At 36.3% G+C, this 21243-nt stretch overlaps 1 protein-coding gene across 3 annotated transcripts; it reads left to right on the top strand.

The window, feature by feature from the left end:
- The first annotated feature begins 10662 nt into the window (after positions 1–10662).
- On the top strand, positions 10663–20975 carry LYSMD3 (LysM domain containing 3). Of its 3 annotated transcripts, none has more exons than XM_069492105.1 (3): positions 10663–10717; positions 13067–13332; positions 18217–20975. In XM_069492105.1, the coding sequence occupies exons 2-3, from the start codon at positions 13075–13077 to the stop codon at positions 18880–18882; spliced, it is 924 nt and encodes a 307-aa protein (XP_069348206.1). In that variant the 5' UTR covers positions 10663–10717; positions 13067–13074; the 3' UTR covers positions 18883–20975. The 3 variants fall into 3 exon arrangements, with proteins under 3 accessions (XP_069348206.1, XP_069348207.1, XP_069348208.1); XM_069492106.1 differs by lacking the exon at positions 10663–10717 and adding an exon at positions 11452–11497; XM_069492107.1 differs by lacking the exon at positions 10663–10717 and having other exon boundaries at positions 13062–13332.
- The last annotated feature ends 268 nt before the right edge of the window (positions 20976–21243 follow it).

Genomic DNA, 21243 nt, shown 5'->3' with positions numbered 1-21243 from the left:
AAATCTTTTTAATCACTTTCATGCATTAATGCCTTCCCCATTCAACAAATTTAAAATTATAAAACTGATATTTTCTATTTCAAAATACTGAGATTTCTTCAAAGACTTTATAATCACATAAGTTTCCAAGGGATTGGGTCACAAAATGAGTCTGATTTCTCAGTCCAAGCACTGTCTGTGTACATTTTCAGTTATCACTGGGCTAAGTTCAGCGCAGAGCTCATGAATATTGTCCAAACATGAAATTATGAGAAATTTTCCTGACTATAGATCTGCCTGACAAGACTCTGAAGTACCTTCGATGCTTCATTGACACATAGGGCCAGGCTAATGTGAAAGAGGGCAACTTTCTCTTCAATATTCCTCCCTCAGGTCCCTTCTCAGGGGTGAGGGGTCTCTCAGTTAACATCCAGTCCTATGAGGATCTGCACAGGTTGCTGCAATCCAATTATCCTAAATGGGAGGAGTCTACACCAGATAACCTGATGAAGTCATCTGGGTTGTGTTATAGGAAGAGCTCTCCCAGGACCCCCAAGCTCTACCAAGGACTTCTTCAATCTGAGGTAATGTTTTTTTTACCAGTGGCTGCAAGCAAACAAAGACACTGCAAACAAAGCTCCCACTGTCTATTCCCACATGGGTGGGAAAATCAAGCCTGGTGGGAAGAGAGGGTTGACTGATGGATGGTATGTTTGGAGATCACACAGGGCCTTGTAAAGTTTGTATCTTACATGTGGGTGCCTGGTTCACTTAACACAGACATCTCTGCCAGCAGTTTCAGATTTTAAGTTTGGCGTGCTCTACCTTTCAAATCATATTCCAATGCGTATGAGTACTCTACAGAAAGCTTTAATGCTTAGCCTGTAGCTGGTATATAAGGCAGATCATATAAAAAAAACTTACACTGGAATTGTCTCACTTTTCAGAAAATAAAAACTCTCTTAAATTTTCTTTTTTGTAGAGTTCTTGGAAAGTAAAAAGTTTGTTAAGATTGTGCTTGAAAGAGTACCAGGCAGACAAATACAGCTTTAGCATTGCATTAGAGCATCCCACATGGAATATTCCCAAGCAAAATGGAGTTCTCTAATACTCCTTAGTTCTTTCCTTTTCTTTTCTTTTTTTTTTTCTTCTTCTTTTCATTTCTTCTAAAAGCAAGGAAGTGAATTGTGAATATTTCCTACAAGAAATGCTGAGCTAGTTAATTTCTGATAATTATAAAATCACGGGTGGCCACTAGTTCAAAGAAAATCTTTCCCAGATAAAACCAATTATAAGCAGAGACTTTAACTGTGTCCCTTTATCCACTGCCAAAATGCAGTATCAATAGAACAGAATGTGAAAGCTGCAGCTTTGATATGAAAGGTACTGAAAGTATTCATCTTTTGGTGGTTGTTCTGCCACCATATGGAATGGAATAAAAGGAAAAAGAATTATGCACCATCAAGTTGAATTATGCAACTGGAAAACAAGAAAGGCAAATCATAACCATATGCATACATGCCTACATTTTATTTCTTAATTTTCATTGATATCACCAGGCAGCCAACGCACTCTACTGGCAGTGTGAAGCAATTGAAAATAACGTAAAAGGAAAAATTTAGACCAACATATATTATCATTAAAATGGAAAAGCATTTATAAGAAGGAAACACTGTCAGAATTGTCTTTAAAACATCAATATTAGGTTGAACCACATAAAATTGATATTTTCTTATGTTAAAATGCTCAAGTATTGGCAAAATGGTTGAATAATTGCAATTTCATATGGTTCAACCTAATACATAATTTTCTTCCTAATTTAAAATGGCAGCCTGTACTGTTCTTTGTCATAATCACTCAATAGGATAAAAGACATTTATTTTATTTTATTTTATTTTACTTTATGTAATTATGTTATTTAACTTTTTTAGCCATCTCATATGGAATTCCATAAATACATGAATCAATTAATGTTCTTTTTTCCCGACACTTAATTAAGAAAGGTATTTTAAGTTGCACATACCAAAATGTCTCATTCCTCAGTCTGTTTGGGTCTACTTTCAACTGTCATGAGGTACTTTAAAGGAAGTTCTTCTCTATCTGTGATGATAAAAGGAAAATACTCTTCCCCATTTAAAGAACCAGATCAACTCTGCTCTATGTCCCTTCTACAAGATGCAGATTTAAGCAAAGTGCCAGGCTTCCTCCCTTTGCTCATTGTGGGGCCCAGAGGCAGATGCTATAGGCATATTGAGGGGATTGGAAGATCTGAGAGGGAAGACCAGGAGCTTCTGGAGTGGGGTTGAGTGAGGCTTTGTATTGATGGAACTAGAGGGCAAGGGCAAACCCTATCTATGGATGATCATCCCAGCTGTAATCAGATACACAACATCTCCTCTAGATTCTAGAGACAAAGCTTAGTGCTGGAAATCGAAGGTAAAGTTGAAAGTTTAGATGCTGGCTTATTTTAGGAACAGAGGAGAAGAAAGGATGGGGCAGAAGGGCAGAATGGGACTGAGTTGAAAGAGAAAAAGAACTTTGCTATTGAGAGCTGCCTCCCTCCCCATTCCACATGGCAACAACTAATCTGCTTTCTGTCTCATGGATTTGCCTATTATGAATATTACATATAAATAGAATCATACAATATTTGACCTTTTATGTCTGGCTTCTTTCACTTAGCACAATCATTTCAAGGTGCATTCATGATGTATCATATAGCAGCACTTCTTTCCTTTTTATGGCTGAACAATATTCAAATTGGATGTGTATACCACATTTTGTTTATCCATTTGTCTGTTGATGGACATTTGAGTTGTTTCTACCTTTTGGCTATTATGAATAGTGCTGCAATGAATATTCATGTACGAGTTTTTGTTTGAACACCTGTTTTCAATTCTCTTGGGTATGTACCTAGCAGTAGAATGTTAAGTCATATGGTAATTTCATTTTTTAGTTTTTGAAGACTTGCCAAACTGTTTTTAACAGTAGCTGTATCATTTTACATTCTCACTAGCAATGTATGAGTGTCCCAATTTCTCACATCCTCACCAACATTTGTTATCGTCTGTCTTTTTTACTGTAACCATCCTACTGGGTACGTAGTGGTATCTAATTCAGGTTTTGATTTGCATTTCCCTAATAACTAATGATGTTGAACATCTTTTCAAATGTTTGTTGGACATTTGTGTACCTTATTTGGAGAAATGCCTATTCAAGTCTTTGGCCCATTTTTCAATTGAATCATTTGTCTTTTCATTGTTGAGTTGTAAGTGTTCTTTATATTTTTGGATACTAGACCAGATATATGATTTACAAATATTTTTTTCCAATTCTATAGGTTTTTTTTTCACTCTCTTGATAGTGTCCTTGATACCCCATCTTGAATTCTGCAACTTTGCTAATGACAGTTGGAGTCTTGTATTTTTTCTGCATTCAGTCTGCTGTTATATGTTGTTTTGGCTAAAGTATATGAAAAAAATCTTGTCTCACTTGTATATGCATTTGGAATAAGGAAAAGGATTTTAATAATGTTTTCAGATAATTGTGAATATTCTATTCTTTTTTGATACCATACCAAGACTCAATAAATGATAGTTTCTTAAAGGTTAGTTGTAATATAGCATCTGAAAGTATATGAATAAAATTTTTATACATAATCATATTAAAATCCCTTGGCCTTACACTTTAAATGGATTTTTTGTGTATGCATGATTTTGTAGCATTGTACTTTACCTTTCTGGAAAATGGTGATTCACTGAGCTATGCAGATTTTCAAAGTGTTGACAAATTTCATTATATGATACTTGAAAAATCATGTTATTAATATCATCACAAAATTCTTTTTTTTTTGAGACAGAGTCTCACTCTGTTGCATGGGCTAGAGTGCTGTGGCATCAGCCTAGCTCACAGCAACCTCACACTCCTGAGCTCAAATAATCCTTCTGCTTCAGCCTCCCGAGTAGCTGGGACTACAGGCATGTGCCACCATGCCTGGCTGATTTTTCTATATATTTTTAGTTGTCCAGCTAATTTCTTTCTATTTTTAGTAGAGACAGGGTCTCACTCTTGCTCAGGCTGGTCTCCAACTTCTGAGCTCAAACGATCCACCCGCCTTGGCCTCCCAGAGTGCTAGGATTATAGGCGTGAGCTACCGCACCTGGCCACAAAATTCTTTTAGTTTTGGGAAGCTGTCAACCACACAGAGGCAACAAAAGTTTTCTAAAAGTCTGATTACTGCGTGGGAACTTGATTTTTATCAAGGGTAGCAACTACTGTCTTGTTTTCTTTGAAGTAACTGGCATACTTTGCTCATTTTCAAGAAAATGTCCGCCAAATATCCAAGCTTAATTAACCATAGTTTTTGTCAGTCATTCTTTCTACTATAAATGGTGCCCTCTGATAAAAATGAATTGTTCAGTTCCCACTCAAACACCAGAACTTTTCCTCTAGACAACCATTGTTCTTTGATAAGTCGTAGAAGGGCTTTATGCATATTTCCAATTTCATCAGAAAGAATAATAAAAAAGCCATGTACTCAAGAGTTAATATTTAATACAATGAATACTTTTTACTGCTTAATCAAGGAACATTTTTAAGTAAGCTTTTTTTTTTTTTTTTTTTTTTTTAATGAATGTGTAGCAGTGGAGAATGCTATGACTACTAATATAGTTTGGTGCCACAGCCTCAATTCATGCTAAGGGTTCACTGTGAGTGCAAGTGATAACACAATGAACAAGGTCAATAACTTTCTTAGGATTATTGTGAAAATACTTGAGGGCTCTATGAAGAAATCTTGGGGATTGGCAGGGGTCTGCAGATCACACTTTGACAACAGCTGGGAAGAGGTAGATGTTACCATTGTCATATCTCTTTGCTGAAGTTTTCCAGCCCCTTAGCAATGCATTTAGGTGCTCTCATTATACACATACAACTAGCAACAAGAGTCTCTACTTCTAGTTTTTATGAAACCAGAATTTTAATGAGTAAAGGGCAAATATTGAGAGAAAGGTGAACATGGCTCATGGACAGTAGCACAGGGCAAGACAAAGACTTTACTATCAATCCTTTTGTATAGTCTCACCATATTCACTTCCAAACACTATCTTATCCAAACCAAATAAAGTAGATGGGATAGCATATCAATTTTACTAGAATAGATTATGTTAAAGGTTTCATAGCTTTGCCTTATGACCACCCATAATATTTGTATACAAAAAAAATCATTCTTTCTCCAGCTAATGCCTTCTTTTGCATCCCCATTAATCATAAAGTCTATACAAATTATCTTTTACAAAGCCAAGAAGAACACACAAGAAATTTTCTTTAGAAATTTGGTGTAAAATATTTATCTTTCAGTGAAATGACAAAGAATAGGGTTTAGAAATCTTTATAAACCAAGTATTTATATTGTGTTATGGTATCTATAACCAAATATGTAATATAATCTTAAGGACATGGTAAGAAAAGGGAAGTTAATCATGTTTCAATGAATACAAATGGACTCTCCTACAAAATTAACAGATTAGATTTAAAATGGAAAAATACTGCAAAGGAATATAAGTACTTTTCAAAACAATAAAGAAATGAGTTTCTGGATATTCTTCTTAACAGATTGCTCATTGATCAGCATATATCATTGCCAAAGACATTATTCTGCATAGAAAGGAAGGAAGGTTCCACTCCTCTTTGCTAGATCCCCCACTGAGTAAGTCCAAGTGTGAAATACTCTTTGAAGTCAGCAGGCATTCTTTGCTTCAAATAATTCTGAAGAGATTTAGAAGCCAGATAGGATTAAAGCTTGGGAAAAAGGGGGAAAATTTCAGCTCAATCTTAACTGTAAATAAAAGAAAACATGGGGAGAAGGAAAAAGGGAAACTTTACTTAGATCCCACAATTGCTACAGTGGTAAATCTGGCTTATTTAGAATTAATGGGAAAAAGAGACCCTAAGTATAGAGTCATTAATCAAAGCATATACAAGAAAGAACTGGTGAAAAATATCTTTAAAACCAGAATAGAGCATCTTCATGGAATTGGGGGCTTTGAAAAAATATTTTTAAATCAATATTTTTAATCTAAATCAATGTGATATTTGGTGTTCCTCTCTGATTCAAGCCACCTTCCTCTTGCCTGAGTTACTTCAATAGCCTCCTAACTAATCTGCCTACTTCCACCCTAATCCTCCTACGGGATCCTTTGGAAAGGTAGATGATGTCCTCCTCTGCTCAGTGCCCTCCAGTGGTTTCCCATCTTGGTTAGAGTGAAAGCCCTAGTCCTTGCAATGGCTACGATGTCCTGTCCAGTTTGGCTCCCTCTATGTATGATCTGCTCCAGCCATGCTGGCATCCCTGCTGGCATCTCTGCTGTTCCTCCAATACGCTAGGCACAACTCCTCCCTCACAGAGGGAGAATTTTCACAGGGTGGGGATCCTCCCCCAACCCAAAACCCTCTGGCCTCCTTCCCTCCTTAATTTTTCTCCATTCACTTACCACCATCTAACATATTAATGTTTCATTTATTTACTTTGTCTTTATCTATTTTCCACCACAAGAGCATAAGCTCCATGGGGGCAAGGATTTGGCCTACTTGTTCACTGCATATCTCCAGTGCTTCAAGTAGGGGTTGAAACACAGTAGCTGCTTAATTAATATTTGTTGAAGGTATAGATGTAATTTCTGTCTCTGTTTTGTCAGGTAAGTACTGCCTTCCCTTTAGGTAGTATACCTCGCTACTCTATTGTTCTTTATATGAGTATGGAAGTTTTGCTTTTGAACTTCTTGCTTGGGTTTTCAGATACTATTGGTTAAGCTGAGGATTGTCACCTGGTCTCTCTCTGGAAAGACTTAGTCTAGAATGAGAAAATGCTACTGCCTCTTACATTCTCCTTTTATGTTTCCCTAACCTTTCTGACTTTGTGAATGCACTAGTGAACACCTAAGAAGTCTAACTGGATGTCCACAGTCTGGACTCCATTTTGACTTGCTCTCCACTTCTGGGTAATCACCATCTACCCTCACCCAATTCCATAGACTGGGTCATGCCTAATGTTTTCCTTTCAGACTTAACTGAATTCTGTCTGACCATCTTAGGTCTTTGGAGGAGTAGGCACAAAAACAAGCAGGTTGCAGGTTCCAGGGATATTTACCTGAGCTGATTTGTCTATGTGGTTCATAGTGATTGTAAAGCCATGGGAAACAAAGTATTCCAGTTACATTCTACTTAATTATAACCATGTAACTATTCATTTCTACATGTATCAACTACCTAGCTGAAGAGTTTAAGAATAGTATTTGCGCAGTTAGTTGAATAATGTTTGCATGAAGGAAGACATTGGTGATGGTTATTTTCAAGTCATATTTTATATCCATGAATTACTTACTAGCATTTATGAGCACCTCCAGATTCCTGAAGTATATGTGACTCTTTTTTAATCCATATTATGGCATAGCTATAATTATAATAATCATGATATTTAAAAATCACAGGGTAAAAGGCAACTGTGGAGGTCATCTGGTACATCTGCTACCAGAACATATCTAAATCATGCAGTCTGGTTATTTTTCAAGATTTCTAGAGAAGAGACACAATAATTTTCTCTATATATAGATTGTTTGAAGATCAGAAGTGATGGAAGTTTTTGAAAGTTTCACCCCATAATCCAATTTTAAATTCACTTGAGATTAAGTATTTCCTTATGGTACAACAGTTCTTCCCAGTTTTGCTTCTAGAAAATAGAATTAGAAAGAAAAGGCTGATGAGAGGATATAGGAAGGAGCAGAGAGTGAAAGAGCAGGGCTGAAAGAAATCAGACAGGAAAATCAAGAAGAAATGTAAAAAGAATTAAAAGTTTTGTTACCTTTGGTTTTTTTAATTTGTAAGAGAATTGATCTTGTTCTTTTCTCTAGGCATTTGCCACTTGAATACAAAGTACAAACAGACTCAGGAATAAAGGATGGATGGTTAACTATAGGTAAATGCTAGAAAAAACAAGTCCAGTTATTAGGCAAAGTCTCCTGCCTACTTCCCTGCCACATCTAGTCCTTTTCAACCACTGTTAAAATTTCCTTGAATAACTTTCCAGAAAAAAAAACTAAATGCATCTCCCTGCATGGAAATATACATGTGTGTTGGAGGGAAGGTGTTGGGGAGTAGACTGGGAGATGTACATTTAAAATTTTATTTCAAAGGTATAATAGCATACCTTCTATATAGGAATTTACTTTTTTTCTCTTTAAAATACATTTTGGAGATCTTTCTACATGCTTACAGTCATGCAAAATCCATGACTAAGTGGATTTTGTCTTTTTAAGCACTACATCTTCAATGCCTAGAACAAAGGTCTTGCATATACTTCTCCTTCAACAAAAATTTCTTAGGTAAATGAATGAATAAATCAGCATATACAAATTAACCTCATTCTTTTGATCCAAAGTATAATATTACATTGTTTTAATGTACCAGAAGCATCAGTCAGCTACTAAGGAACATTTGTAATATTTTCAGATTTTGGCTATTACTGTAGTAAACATTCTTGAACATATCTATCAAATATTGTACATATGTATCTGTGAGTAAACTAAGGTAATTACTTAGCCATGTAATAGTTCAGTCAATTGCATTTCTAATTTTGGTAGATATTGCCAAGTGACACTCCTAATAGGTTGCATCAATTTATATTCTCATTACAACTTTTACTCTGGAGTAACTCACAAAACCTAAACATTAGTGACAAAAACACATATTCCTAGAAACTACATATTCTTTCATCTACAGCCTTTTTATGGAAACTGTGTCAGATGAGATCTCAAAACATTAAAAATTCTTTTGGCTTTGCTGAGCACTGGGGGCATCCTTTTTCTCAAAGACAAAGTACTTGCTCCTACTGGCCAGCTTTTTTGGAACTCAGCCAAAATTCATGGCTAACTGCTTCTTTTGTGTATTCTAATAATAAAGTATAATTCTATTATTGCTTTTTTGTAAAACATTTAATTACTGCATCTTTGTTAAACACAAATAATGATTCAAGAGCATGCAGATATCATTGAGAAAGTATTTACACAGAGAACACAGGTAGCGGTCCTATAGAAGTGGTTGAAATTCTATCACTTTGGCTCTCACATGGATTCCACTGCCTATTGACATTAAAATAAGAAAAGTAACCTATATGCAGAAAGAAGGTTGTATTCCCATTAACATTCATGAGAGCTAAGCAGCTGAAGCCCTACATATCAAGTAGGGAATATATCCTTTGTCTACTGATGAGAAAATGTCTCAGTGACAAATGGTTACAGACAGGGGTGTCACAAGGGCAACAGCACACAGAACAACCCCAACAGAATTTTTAAAATTTTTATTTTATTAAGTCTTCTTCTGCAGTTCTTTTTGTAGCATTGTGGAGGGCAGTGCCTATTCACTCAAACAAAAGCGTAATATTGCAATGCAGAATTTCCAACCTTTGCTGAGGCACTTACTAGAAAACCAAAACATACCCTTTGAAAACAATTTAAAACAATGCTTCAAAGGCTTCATGATGTGTAAATATTTCAGACATTTTGAAAAGAAGTGCTCTGCACACTGCACCCCGCTTTTGTACCTAAAATGAACATTGTCATAGAGTTAGCATGGTCGTCAGAGTGCAACGTCTTGTCTTTAATGTTAACACTAAGGGACATCAGACACGTCATTAAAATACTTAACTGTTCATTTACATAAACAAAACACATTATCATACTCATTCAGTACACTTGTGACAAAAATCACACAGGAAGTCATGCATTTGTAATTTAACAAACTAATGTGTCATAGAGCCTATAGGTGAGTACCAACGATTTTCGGTTAATTTTCAAACAAAATAGGTTACACTCTGTTTACAGCCTTGACTGCTTGACCCTGAGAAGGAGGTTCCAGGGCAAACATTTCCCGGGGCCTGACTCTAGGTGGCTCACTTTCCTTACCGATAAACACAAAAGCTGAAGCAACTCCCTCTTATCACCCTAAGGGTTTCTCTCTTGTATTTTGCCCCTGCAGCAGCCTGGAAGCTTCGGCATGAAAAGGGTAATAAGCACGGCACAATTTTCTCAAACAGGGATGTCAACACAGTGCTTTTGAGGTGTCCTTCCCCACCCTAAAGAAAACTGCAGATACACAGCAAAAAGAAATTACACGACAGCTCCTCGACAAATCCTCAGCCCCGCCCCTTCCTCAGTGTGTTCGGCACAATGTCTGCCAGCGCCGCGTGGATGCTGGACGAGGGCGCAGCTAGCAGGTGGCCCGGGCTCTCACTGCCTGCCCGCAGCCTTGACCACAAAGCTGCTCCGCAAGGAGTGAGCACGCAAGGCCGAAGGGGAGGAGTCAAGGCCGGGGCTGGGAATCGGACCCCGCCCCCTGTCCCGGGTGTCGTCTTTGCGCCTGCGTGCCGGGCGTGGGCTTGTGGTTGGACGCCCCGGGTTCTGGGCTCGCCCTCGGGCCCCCGCCCCCTGCCTCCTCCCCCGCCCCTCCCACCTCCTCCCACTTGACGCGATGACGCACCGCAGGTTTGCGGACGTGGCGGCGGCTCACGGCCCGGAAGGCAAAGGCGTTGGCGACGGCGTTGGTGGTGGTGGTGGTGGTGGTCGTGGTGGCAGCGGACAGAGACAGCCGGAAACGGAGGCTCGGCCATGAACTTGCCGGGGATATCATCGGTGGCGGCAGACCTGGTAGCTGTCTCCTTGCTGCGTGCCCCCTGCTAATGGGACAGGTAAAGATGGCGGCGGAAAGTGAGGGTGCCCCGGCCCCTGCGGGCGGGCTTGGGCCCCGGCTGCGTCTTCGCTGGAGGCGATGCGGAGCCTTCGGCCTCAGGTGTGGTGGGGGAAGCGGGCGGGGTTAGGTCCCTAGCCCGCGTGGAGGACGCCTCTGAGACAGGGAAGACTCTCGAGACCAGACCCGCCAAGGCCGCTTGTCAAACTGTCGGTGGAACAGAGGCTCAAAGGAAGGACTCCTACCTGCCGGATTTCCCACCCAAACACACTGCATTTCTCCCACAACTTTGTGTTGGTGTTATTAGCTGACGGCGTCTTGCCACATCGTCCAAGTGTGATGCTGTGACAGAAAAATCTGAGCTTTAATTCCCGCTGGGAATAATAGGGAAAGAACAACTGGACGTGTGGAATGGAGAGGGAAGGAAGTTAGGTTAGGTTTGGAAAAACAAAATTGGCCCTGTTGGGTACCGTTCCTGTGATTCTGTCCCGATGCGAAATTAGGTTGTGCCCTGTGGCGCTTTTATTTTTCCCTGGTTAATCAAGGAGGGTCAACGCAAAACAGCCACCACTAGCAATAGCTGTCTTAGAGTAGGCAGGTGTTTGGGAAACCATTTTCAGTTAGTGACTGAGCCTGAATCTTTTAACACTGTATCCATTGGTAATTATTATACTTTTTGTGGCCTCCTGTAATCTGTATAGCATAGAGGCTTCTTCAGAAGAGGGGATGCCTGGCGTTTTCCTGCCCTCAGAGAATTGAAAGGTGAAAAGAATCAAACCAGGTGACTTGAATATTATGTACTTTGTAATCTCTAGGTAGTTGGCTCGGGTAATTACCTGAGCCAGAGTCCAGCTTTTCATTTCGATTAGGGACACAACCAATTCTTGATTATTTTGAATACCTACTTTGTGGTGCAGTATTCTGCTGCTTGCATTTCATTCCGAAGGAGGGTGAAGAGATAGTAAGACAGGTGAAGTTCTGGTCTTTCTGTTACTATTATTTACATTATTTTGCAATATATCATGAAGAGAGGTTGATATAAATATCTAAAATGGCTTTTGGGCATTGCTCAGTGAATTTCAGTTAACTGTGCTAAGCCAATTTTGAGGTTCTGAGAACAAACTATCAGGGAGAAAAAGTCTAATGGGACAGCATAACTGGGTCAGTATAGCTACATATTCTCCCTAGAAAAATGTACATATTCCTACAAATTTGCCTACAAATCCACAGGGCTCATAGACATTTTCTAGGTTAACGACACAGGATAAAAAAGACTTGATTAAATAAGTGGAAATAAAACTGCCTTAGAAGAATAGGTGTGATGCTTAACTTCTCTCTCTCTTCCTGTTTGAGCCACATTACATCCAAAGTATTTTATCTCCAAAATGCCTCTTATTGCCGCTCTCCATCTTTCACAACAGTGACTAAAAGCAGTCTATCCTTTCTTATGTGAATAAATAATATGAAGTCAAAACTGTGAATGTGGAGTTAGTTTTTTAGGTTCTTGTTTTTTTTTTTTTAATGAGAATAGATGAACTTGATGGTGAGTCAAGAGTGAGTATGCAAGTAAACGAAAAGTATTCATTGATGTATATTTTTGACTTAGGTCAGCTCTCCGTCAGCCTTACAATGTTTTTTTCTGAAGCATAAATGAACAAAGTGACCTAAAATTTGTTCACAGTCTTTATGGACCATAAATTGAATTTGATGAAGACTCTAACTTAAGTAAAAAGCTTCCAGGGAAGAAAAGTCCCTGGTTAAGAGCAAAATTATAACCTCTATAGAAGGCAAATACTGTAATATAAATACCAAAGTCAGCATGATCCAGAAGTTAGTAGTGCCAAAGATATTTCAATCCCTCATGAACTTAAAATGAAGAACAAGCCAGAAAGTTTTGAATTCATAAAAGTGTTGTGTGTGTATGAAACATAATTTGATTCCATTAGAACTATAGTTGTATATACTGTCACAAATTTTTAAGACATAATACAAAATTATTTCCCTGATTTTCTTCACATAACTCAGAATAAGGGAAACTTAATTTTTTTACCTAAAAAAATTGTTGCAATTTGCCTTTGTTAAAATGCAGTTACTCCCACATGTTTTGTGATATGTGGTCTATAAAGAGTAGATTCTCTCTTCTTCTCATGCCATTGTCTCCCTGCCAAATATTGTACTTCCAACAGTTATAAAAGTTGAGCCTAAATTTTCAAATAACTAAAACCATTCTTTAAAAAACACAAAAGATTAAGTGCCCCAAATGTAAGATGCATGTAAGTCAGTCAGATGGATCAGCTACATTCCAAAGTTTTCTCTGGTTTGTTTTTTTGTTTGTTTTTTTCCTTTACAGATTTTAATATGATGGCAGGAAGGCATCAGAATCGTAGTTTTCCTCTTCCAGGAGTTCAGTCGAGTGGTCAAATACATGCATTTGGAAATTGTACAGACAGTGATACATTGGAGGAGGATGCTGAAGTGTATGAGCTTCGATCCAGAGGAAAAGAGAAAGTCCGAAGAAGTACATCAAGAGATAGACTTGATGACATTATAGTATTAACAAAAGATATACAAGAAGGAGATACTTTAAATGCAATAGCCCTTCAGTACTGTTGTACGGTGAGTTTTAATTTTACTTAATGCAGTCCAGAATAAATTATTTACTAGCCCAGCCCACATTGAAATAAATTCCATGTCCTTTATCTTGTTTATGCCTTTCTTCCCTTTTTTGCTGTTTTTTCTTCTTTGCATAGAAATCTGTGTCATGTTGGTAGATGGTTACTTTTTAAAATTTGAAGTGAATACTTGAATTTTTATTTATGTCCAAATCCATAATTCTATCTTCAGTACTGAAAAAATCCAAATATGTTATCTTCTTCTTACTTATTTTGTAAGAGAATGTAGAAATTTGTAAGGGAAAGTTTTTCTCTGCCTCAATTTCCTTTGATAACCAGTGATAACACTTTGATGTGTTTTTTTCTGTATCTTTTTTTGTACTTAGATAAACATATTTTTTTGTTTTTGTGTAGGAGGCTGGTAATCTTTGTGTTTTTAAAATTGGTCTCTATTATGCATATTGCCCTGCAGCTTGCATTTTCCATTTCATTAGTATATCATGGACATCCCTCATGACCATCTCTGGTAGCCTTACAGATCTAACTCATTATTTTAAATGACTGTATAATGTCCATAGTATGGATGTACCAGTGTTATTAAGCCGTTCCCTATTATGGATAGTCAGGATTTTCTTGGTGTTTTACATTGTGTAGTGAATATCATCACAACTATATCTTTAAATGGTAGTGCCTATATATCTGTCAGATAAACACCCAAAAGTCAGATTGCTAGATAAAGGGAAAGGTGTATTTTTAATTTTAAAAGATATTAAATTCTGCTTGCTTGAACCCATTTTATATATGTTATTATATCCATCTTGCATCGTTAGCAGAATATGTTTTCATGTAAACACATTGATATGAAAACTGGTTAGAACACTGGTTTTCAAACTTTTTGTTCCCATACTCCCAATAGGATTTTGAACTATATGTACTGTGTACCTCCTTGCATATTTTTACATGAAAAATACTTCCTAATGACCTAAAATAGTTACAAAGGATATAATTTCCAGAATGCTGTCAGTATTGATATTTAAATAAGACTGTTAGGATATTCATTAAATGCATGTACAGAATTCTTAATACCACTAGGATTTGTTACCTGAAGTCTTTATTAAAAATATATATGTGTGTATTAGAGCTTTTTTTAACACCATGAAATTTTGTATCGTTCCTTCTCCTTGATTAATATTTTCATCCTCCCCCCAAATTTTTCATAATGTAAAACATTTTTATACTTGAAAACCTTTTATGACTACCTGTCATACTTCTCTGCAGTAGGTACACATACATGTTTATAAGTTTATATTATATAAATGTCCATATATTTAAAATATAAGTTGAGTTTTTCAGAAAAATTTCTGTGGCCATATGGTTCTATGCATTATTTTTTTCTGGGTAAAGTAATTATTGCAATTATTCACAATTCATCAAAACAAATATATTACAAATCTTGTTTTAAAAATTTAATAAAACATTTTATTGATGTTCATTTTTTGATGGAGTAAGAAGAGCTATAGGTACTTAGGTTTTCCCCCCAAAATTACTAATGTATGGTAACATCATTCCTGTCCTTATTAAATCAGAAAATATTTAATTTCATTTTTAATGCAAATGTGAATACATGTTTTGTAGAGAAATAAGATCACTGAGAAATAAATTACAGAACGTGTCTTAGAAGGTCAGTAATGGAATTAAGGCTTCAAAATGAGAGGCAAGGCTAAAAACATCAAAGTAGAGATTCAAGAGAAGCGTGTGGTTCAGCAGCTTTATTAGAGAAGACATTAACTTTCCTCTAAAATGAATCTGGAAAATTCTCTTAGCAGGGAAATTTGAAATGCCATCTGAATGATTAAAAATAGGTTATATTTGCAATGTAATGAAAAGAAGAAAGTGTTTCAGGTGTGTGACAGTAGTGTGAAGAAGATTTCAAGGAGGAAATGAGGTGAACAACAAAGGGAGTTTTAATAGGTGTTTCAGAAACGAGAAGCTCTTTGAGACAACTGAGGAACGGTTTGATCGATATAGTAAGAGAACACCATTATTGTAAAGTTTTAACAGGAGTGATATGAAATGGTGGAGTAGCCTGCTGGTGAGTTGGAGGGGATCCAATAAAGAGATCATTGGAATAATTCAAATGAAGATTAGCAGGGCTTAGACTAAAATATTTTTGATAAGAATAGAGAAGAAGCTGATAGAAAAATATATTTGGGTGGAAATCACAGTATGTATCAGCTGATTCCTTATCTGAGTTGAAGAATGACGACAAGTGATTAGCTTAACATTAAAGGAGACATGGCTTTGGCCACAGTAGTGGGGAAGTTGATACAACAGAATTAGGGAGTTAAAATAAGCAGTGCTCCCTTTTGATGGGTGCCCAACTAGCAAAAAAAAATTAACCTTACAAAAGGGTTTATCATCATTTTAAAGTACAGTAAATATTTAGTGCTATATTCCACCTATAAATAGCCTTAAGAGTTATCAAAACCTGTTACAAAATAATGATGAGACAAATGAAAAGTCCAAGGTTGGAATATTGAATGCAACCAGGAAAGTTAACATAACATAGAACATTATAGGGATATTTAGAGAGAGAACCTAGGTAGATACTAAACCTTGGGAGCCTAGCTCAGAAACAGTATTGAGTAGTTATTAGTAAAAATACACAATACCAAGCAAAAGAGCATTCAGAGAGTGGGGTCAAGCTTTGGGGCTTGTCAGTGAATCTTCATTTGCTTTTAAGACAAAACAGTGTCAAGGTAGTAAGGTGACAAAGCACCCTTTATCTTTATTGTTTCATCTTGTTATTCTTTAATCCTTTCCTCCTAATCTCCCCACATAAACACTCCAAGGGAATTTTTTCCCGTTTGGTCTCTTTCAGTCTTCATTGTACTTGATCACTAATCTACAGTTGATTCTGTTCACTATTCCCTCCTAAAAACCCTCTTTGGCCGGGCGCGGTGGCTCACGCCTATAATCCTAACACTCTGGGAGGCCGAGGTGGGAGGATCGCTCGAGGTCAGGAGTTTGAGACCAGCCTGTGCAAGAAGAGTAAGACCCCATCTCTACTAAAAATAGAAAGAAATTAGCTGGACAACTAAAAATATATAGAAAAAAAATTAGCCGGGCATGGTGGCACATGCCTGTAGTCCCAGCTACTCGGGAGGCTGAGGCAGAAGGATTGCTTGAGCCCAGGAGTTGGAGGTTGCTGTGAGCTAGGTGGATGCTACAGCACTCTAGCCTGGGCAACAGAGCGAGACTCTGTCTCAAAAAACAAAACAAAACAAAAAACCCTCTTTGCTTGACCTTGACTCTACAGGTTTCTGGTTTTCCTATTATTAATATTTAATAATGACATTTATATAACATACTGTGTATCACTGTTGTAAGTGTTCTACATACATTTTAATTCCTTAATAATCCCATCATATAAGGTAGGTAGTTTTATTATGGCCACTTTACAGATGTGGAAACTGAAGGGCAGAGATAAACAGCTTGCCCCAGATCATACAGCTAGAAGGTGTCAGAACTATGCTTCAAACCCAGATATCCATGCTTTTAACCACCATCCTCTATTGCCTCCCTGACTATTTCTTAATCTCTTTCGTGGGTTTCTCTTTCAACATACCCCCTCAAATGTTGGCATTCCTCTGGGATCTTGTCACCTTTTTCTTCTGATCTTTTTCTAATAAATCTGTCTATTCTGTGACTTCATTTTCACTGATAATCCACAAATCTGTATCTCTAGCCAAGATCATACTTCTGAATTTCAGACATACCTACAACTGCCTACTGAACATCTTCCACTTATGTATCTCAAGTACTTCAAAGCCAACATGTCTAACATCTGCATTTATCCTCTTCTCAACCTCCATGTCTCAGTGAATGGTATGATCATCCATGGAGTTGACCAAACCAGAAATCTAACTTTCATCCTAGATGCAGTTAACTCGTCTGATGTCAGTCAGGTGGTACATGATTAGGAAGGGCTGTGATTTTAAAGCATTAATGGAAATGATGAATGGGACTAATAAAAGTGGTGGGAGAGCCTGACTGACTGGTAACCTGAGAAATAATCTTCTCCCATCAAAATGACATAGGATGTACAGACAAGTATGTCCTACGGTGGATAGGATATGCAAACAGGTTGAAGAATATATCATATGTATTGGGAAAGCTTATAAAAATGACGGCTCTTGAAGGTATTTGAATAATGTATTTACACTGAGAAGTTTGGGGAAAAAATACCTTCAGAAGACAAGTCAGGGGGATAAATTGTCATATTTTATTTGAAAGGATATGATTTTCCATGCATTTTAGTATCTTTGAAATTGAATAGTGGCATCTTCAATATGTTTGGTGGCATTTTTTTTTTTTTCTCTTAGAGATACATAAAATAATGCTGTATCTCAGAGTCGATAGCATCTTAGTTTTGATAAAATATGGTTGTTTTAGTTGGGTAGGTTAACATTTGCCTATGTTCCAATTGTCAAATTGGAATAAAGAACATAAGTATCTGTAATCTTTCCTTCACAAATTGTTTACAAGCAGCAGAACTGTAGTATTTGTGTGTGATGCACGAAAGGAAACAGCAAAGAGGATCCTAGAATCTATTATACTTAAATGGCTAGCATTAGTGTTATTAATATATGAGTGATAGTAAAAAGTAGTTGGTGATTTCCTAAGATTGGTAGATCAAAAGTGGTATAGAATTCTCATCTACAAATAAAATTAAAATCTCTCTGGGCGTGGTAGCTTAATCCAACGAATAATTAAGCTTAACTTTTTTTTTACTTCAGAAGTAACTGAGATGAATGAGTATTGCTGTATTTTAATTTAGAATTCAGTTGAATGTTGCTTTTTGTTGTTTTTTTTTTTTTTTACACAGGTAGCAGATATCAAGAGGGTTAACAATCTCATCAGCGATCAAGACTTTTTTGCCCTTAGGTCTATCAAAATTCCAGTAAAAAAGTTTAGTTCCTTGACTGAAACACTTTGTCCTCCAAAAGGAAGACAGGCTTCACGTCATTCATCTGTTCAGTACTCTACAGAACAACAGGAAATTTTGTCAGCTAATGATTCTCTTTCTTCCACTGAGTCAGCTGGTAGCTTTTTAAAAGAAGTAGACCGAGACATAGAACAAATAGTAAAGTGTACAGACAACAAGAGAGAGAACCTTAATGAGGTAGTGTCTGCTTTAACAGCACAACAAATACGTTTTGAACCTGATAACAAAAACACTCAACGTAAGGATCCCTATTATGGAGCAGACTGGGGAATAGGGTGGTGGACAGCTGTAGTGATAATGTTGATAGTAGGTATAATAACACCAGTGTTTTATTTGCTGTATTATGAAATTTTAGCTAGAGTAGATGTTAGTCACCATTCAACAGTGGACTCTTCACATTTGCATTCAGGAATCACACCCCCATCACAGCAGAGAGAAATGGAAAATGGAATCGCTCCAACTAAAGGGATACACTTTGGCCAACAAGATGATCATAAACTGTATAGTCAAGATTCTCAATCACCTGCTCCTCAACACAAAACATAGCAATTAACTCATGATCACAGTGTTAGTGATCACGTGTGTATCTGGAATGTGGTGAATCAGTTATATTCAATAACCACTTCAAAGGCAGAATTTAGGGAGATTGAAGATGCTTTTTTACCTTTTGAAAAGTTTGAGCCATTTACACGTGGATTGTGTATAAAATTTCTACAGTTCTGGTTGTTGATGTTGAGAGCAGTCGTTCCATAAATCTGGTCTATCAGTGCTTAAAGCAGAAATGAATTTAAATGTGTGCTTAGGAAGTTCTTGGAAAATGTATCATTTTTCTTACTCAAGACTAGTTATGTTTAAATTTTATTTTTTTAAGTATTTTCAGTTTAAGTTTATTAATACTAAATTTATGAAGCAGAATAATGATAGCATCAGATGTCTGCAACTGAAAAAAATGTACTACTGTGAACCACCAAAATATTTAGTTGCGAAAAAATTTGATTCTAAAATTATTTATGATAGCACATACTTAACACACCATTTTGAAACTTTAAAAACACGTGTAGCACATGCTATGAAAGCATAAGTAGAAACAGAAATTGGAACATAATGTATAATTTCTGTAACAGAGGCTAAGAAATAGATTGTTTTAAGCACCCAAAATAATGTGTTATGGTTGGGAAGTTACCATCTAGTCATTAGAACACTGGAGTAGGTCAAGACCTAAAGATAATTTTTGTCTCTTAAAGAGTTGCTTTCTTTAAGATAGACCCTTTTTTAACCTCACCTCTGCTTCTGTTTTTAAAGCAATTATATTTGCCTCTGATATTTGAAAGCACTTTTGCAGTTTGATAAAAAGTGTTATACATGTACAGATTAGCATTATTTAGGAAATAATTCCTTACATACTGTGATAAATCCTTGCTGTGTTACATACAGTAACATGCCTTAATTACATTCAATGCCTTATATTACTTTTTGTAAGTAAATATAAGTTTTGAAATTAAAATTCCACATTATTTTAGATGGCCCAATCAGATTTATTACATAGGCTATATAAATTCATCTTCACTATCAAGCACAAGTTAATTGGGTCAAAAGAAATCTTTATCGTCTGCTTCTCAGGTCTGTTGAAGAAAATGGTTCATTAAGCAAAAACAAGAGGCCTTTTACATTAGCAATAGCAGACAAATTGCTTTATTGATGCCTTAACCTCTGTTTTTCAGAGAGTATGTCCAACTTAGACTTCTTTTTTTCCCTGTTAACAGCATCAAATTGGGGAACAGAGGCCAAGGGGGTGTGGATTGGTTGAAAGGGCTTTATAGCGCCACTTTTTAAGATCTGCTATGAATCAGCCATGGTCTGGCTAAATAAGAAGCATTTGCATACTGATTCCATTGTTTAATTTTTAAAAGTATGTGTTTTTAAAATGTAACCAAAGTGATTCAATAGAAATGAGATTTGGTGGAGTCTGGATTGCCTGTTTTGTATATAATAAAGTATATACGTTAAGATATATAATACCACCTCATTTTCTGGGCATTATTTCCTAATTTTTAATGTTTCAGCCTTTTAATCAGTCATTTTATATTTCAAGTTCCAATCTTGATACAAAGTGGTGTGAATAAATATTTATGATAAATGGGGTTTTATGTACTTTCAGGAGAAAAGCATTATTCAAAGGACAAAGAAGTCAAACGTTAAAGTCCTTGAATGTATGAGAGGACCTTAGACAATTACCACAAAATGTTTAATAGGGAAGTTGCAATTTGGTTCTTTTAGTAAATTTCTTAAACATTTAAAAATTTATTTTAATGGGCCTTGGGCATCTTGAAAAGTGTGTGATGTAACTTAGGCTCAGTGTTAACTGGTCACTTTACATTGTATTTATTAAGCCTGCTGAAAATCAAGTTTCAAGGAGGAAAATGCAGACTTATTTTAGGGTAGAACAGGCTAGGTATCCTTTGAAGAAATTTGTTTACATCAAATTGATGAAATTACAGAGTCAGTGATTCCTTTTTCTAGTTGAACTTTGAAATTGAGATGGAGGTTTCTGATTTCCAAAGTAAGTAACTTAATTTTTAAAGTAATGAGGCGTACTGTGTACTTGCTGATGAAAAATCATTTCTGTATTGCACAGAGTATCCTTTTTGAAGGAAATATAAAACATCCTTATGACACAATCAGGCTGTTTCCTTTTTCTGTTTGAATTATATATTTTTGAATTAACTGAATATAATTTAAATTATATAATTCTACATATAGAATTATAGATCTAATCTTTGTTGAAAAGAATTTCCTAAGCATTTAATACATTTAGAATAATTTTAGTTTTTAAAAAGTACTAATATACATTAAATTTATAGCAAATGCAAATTATTTTGTGTAACTAAATAACAAGCAGTTACTGTT

The sequence above is a fragment of the Eulemur rufifrons genome, chromosome 17 (genome assembly GCF_041146395.1).
Source record: "Eulemur rufifrons isolate Redbay chromosome 17, OSU_ERuf_1, whole genome shotgun sequence".
Taxonomy (NCBI): domain Eukaryota; kingdom Metazoa; phylum Chordata; class Mammalia; order Primates; family Lemuridae; genus Eulemur; species Eulemur rufifrons.
Note: the sequence above shows the minus strand (reverse complement) of the source record. Positions and strands in the feature narration are given on the sequence as shown.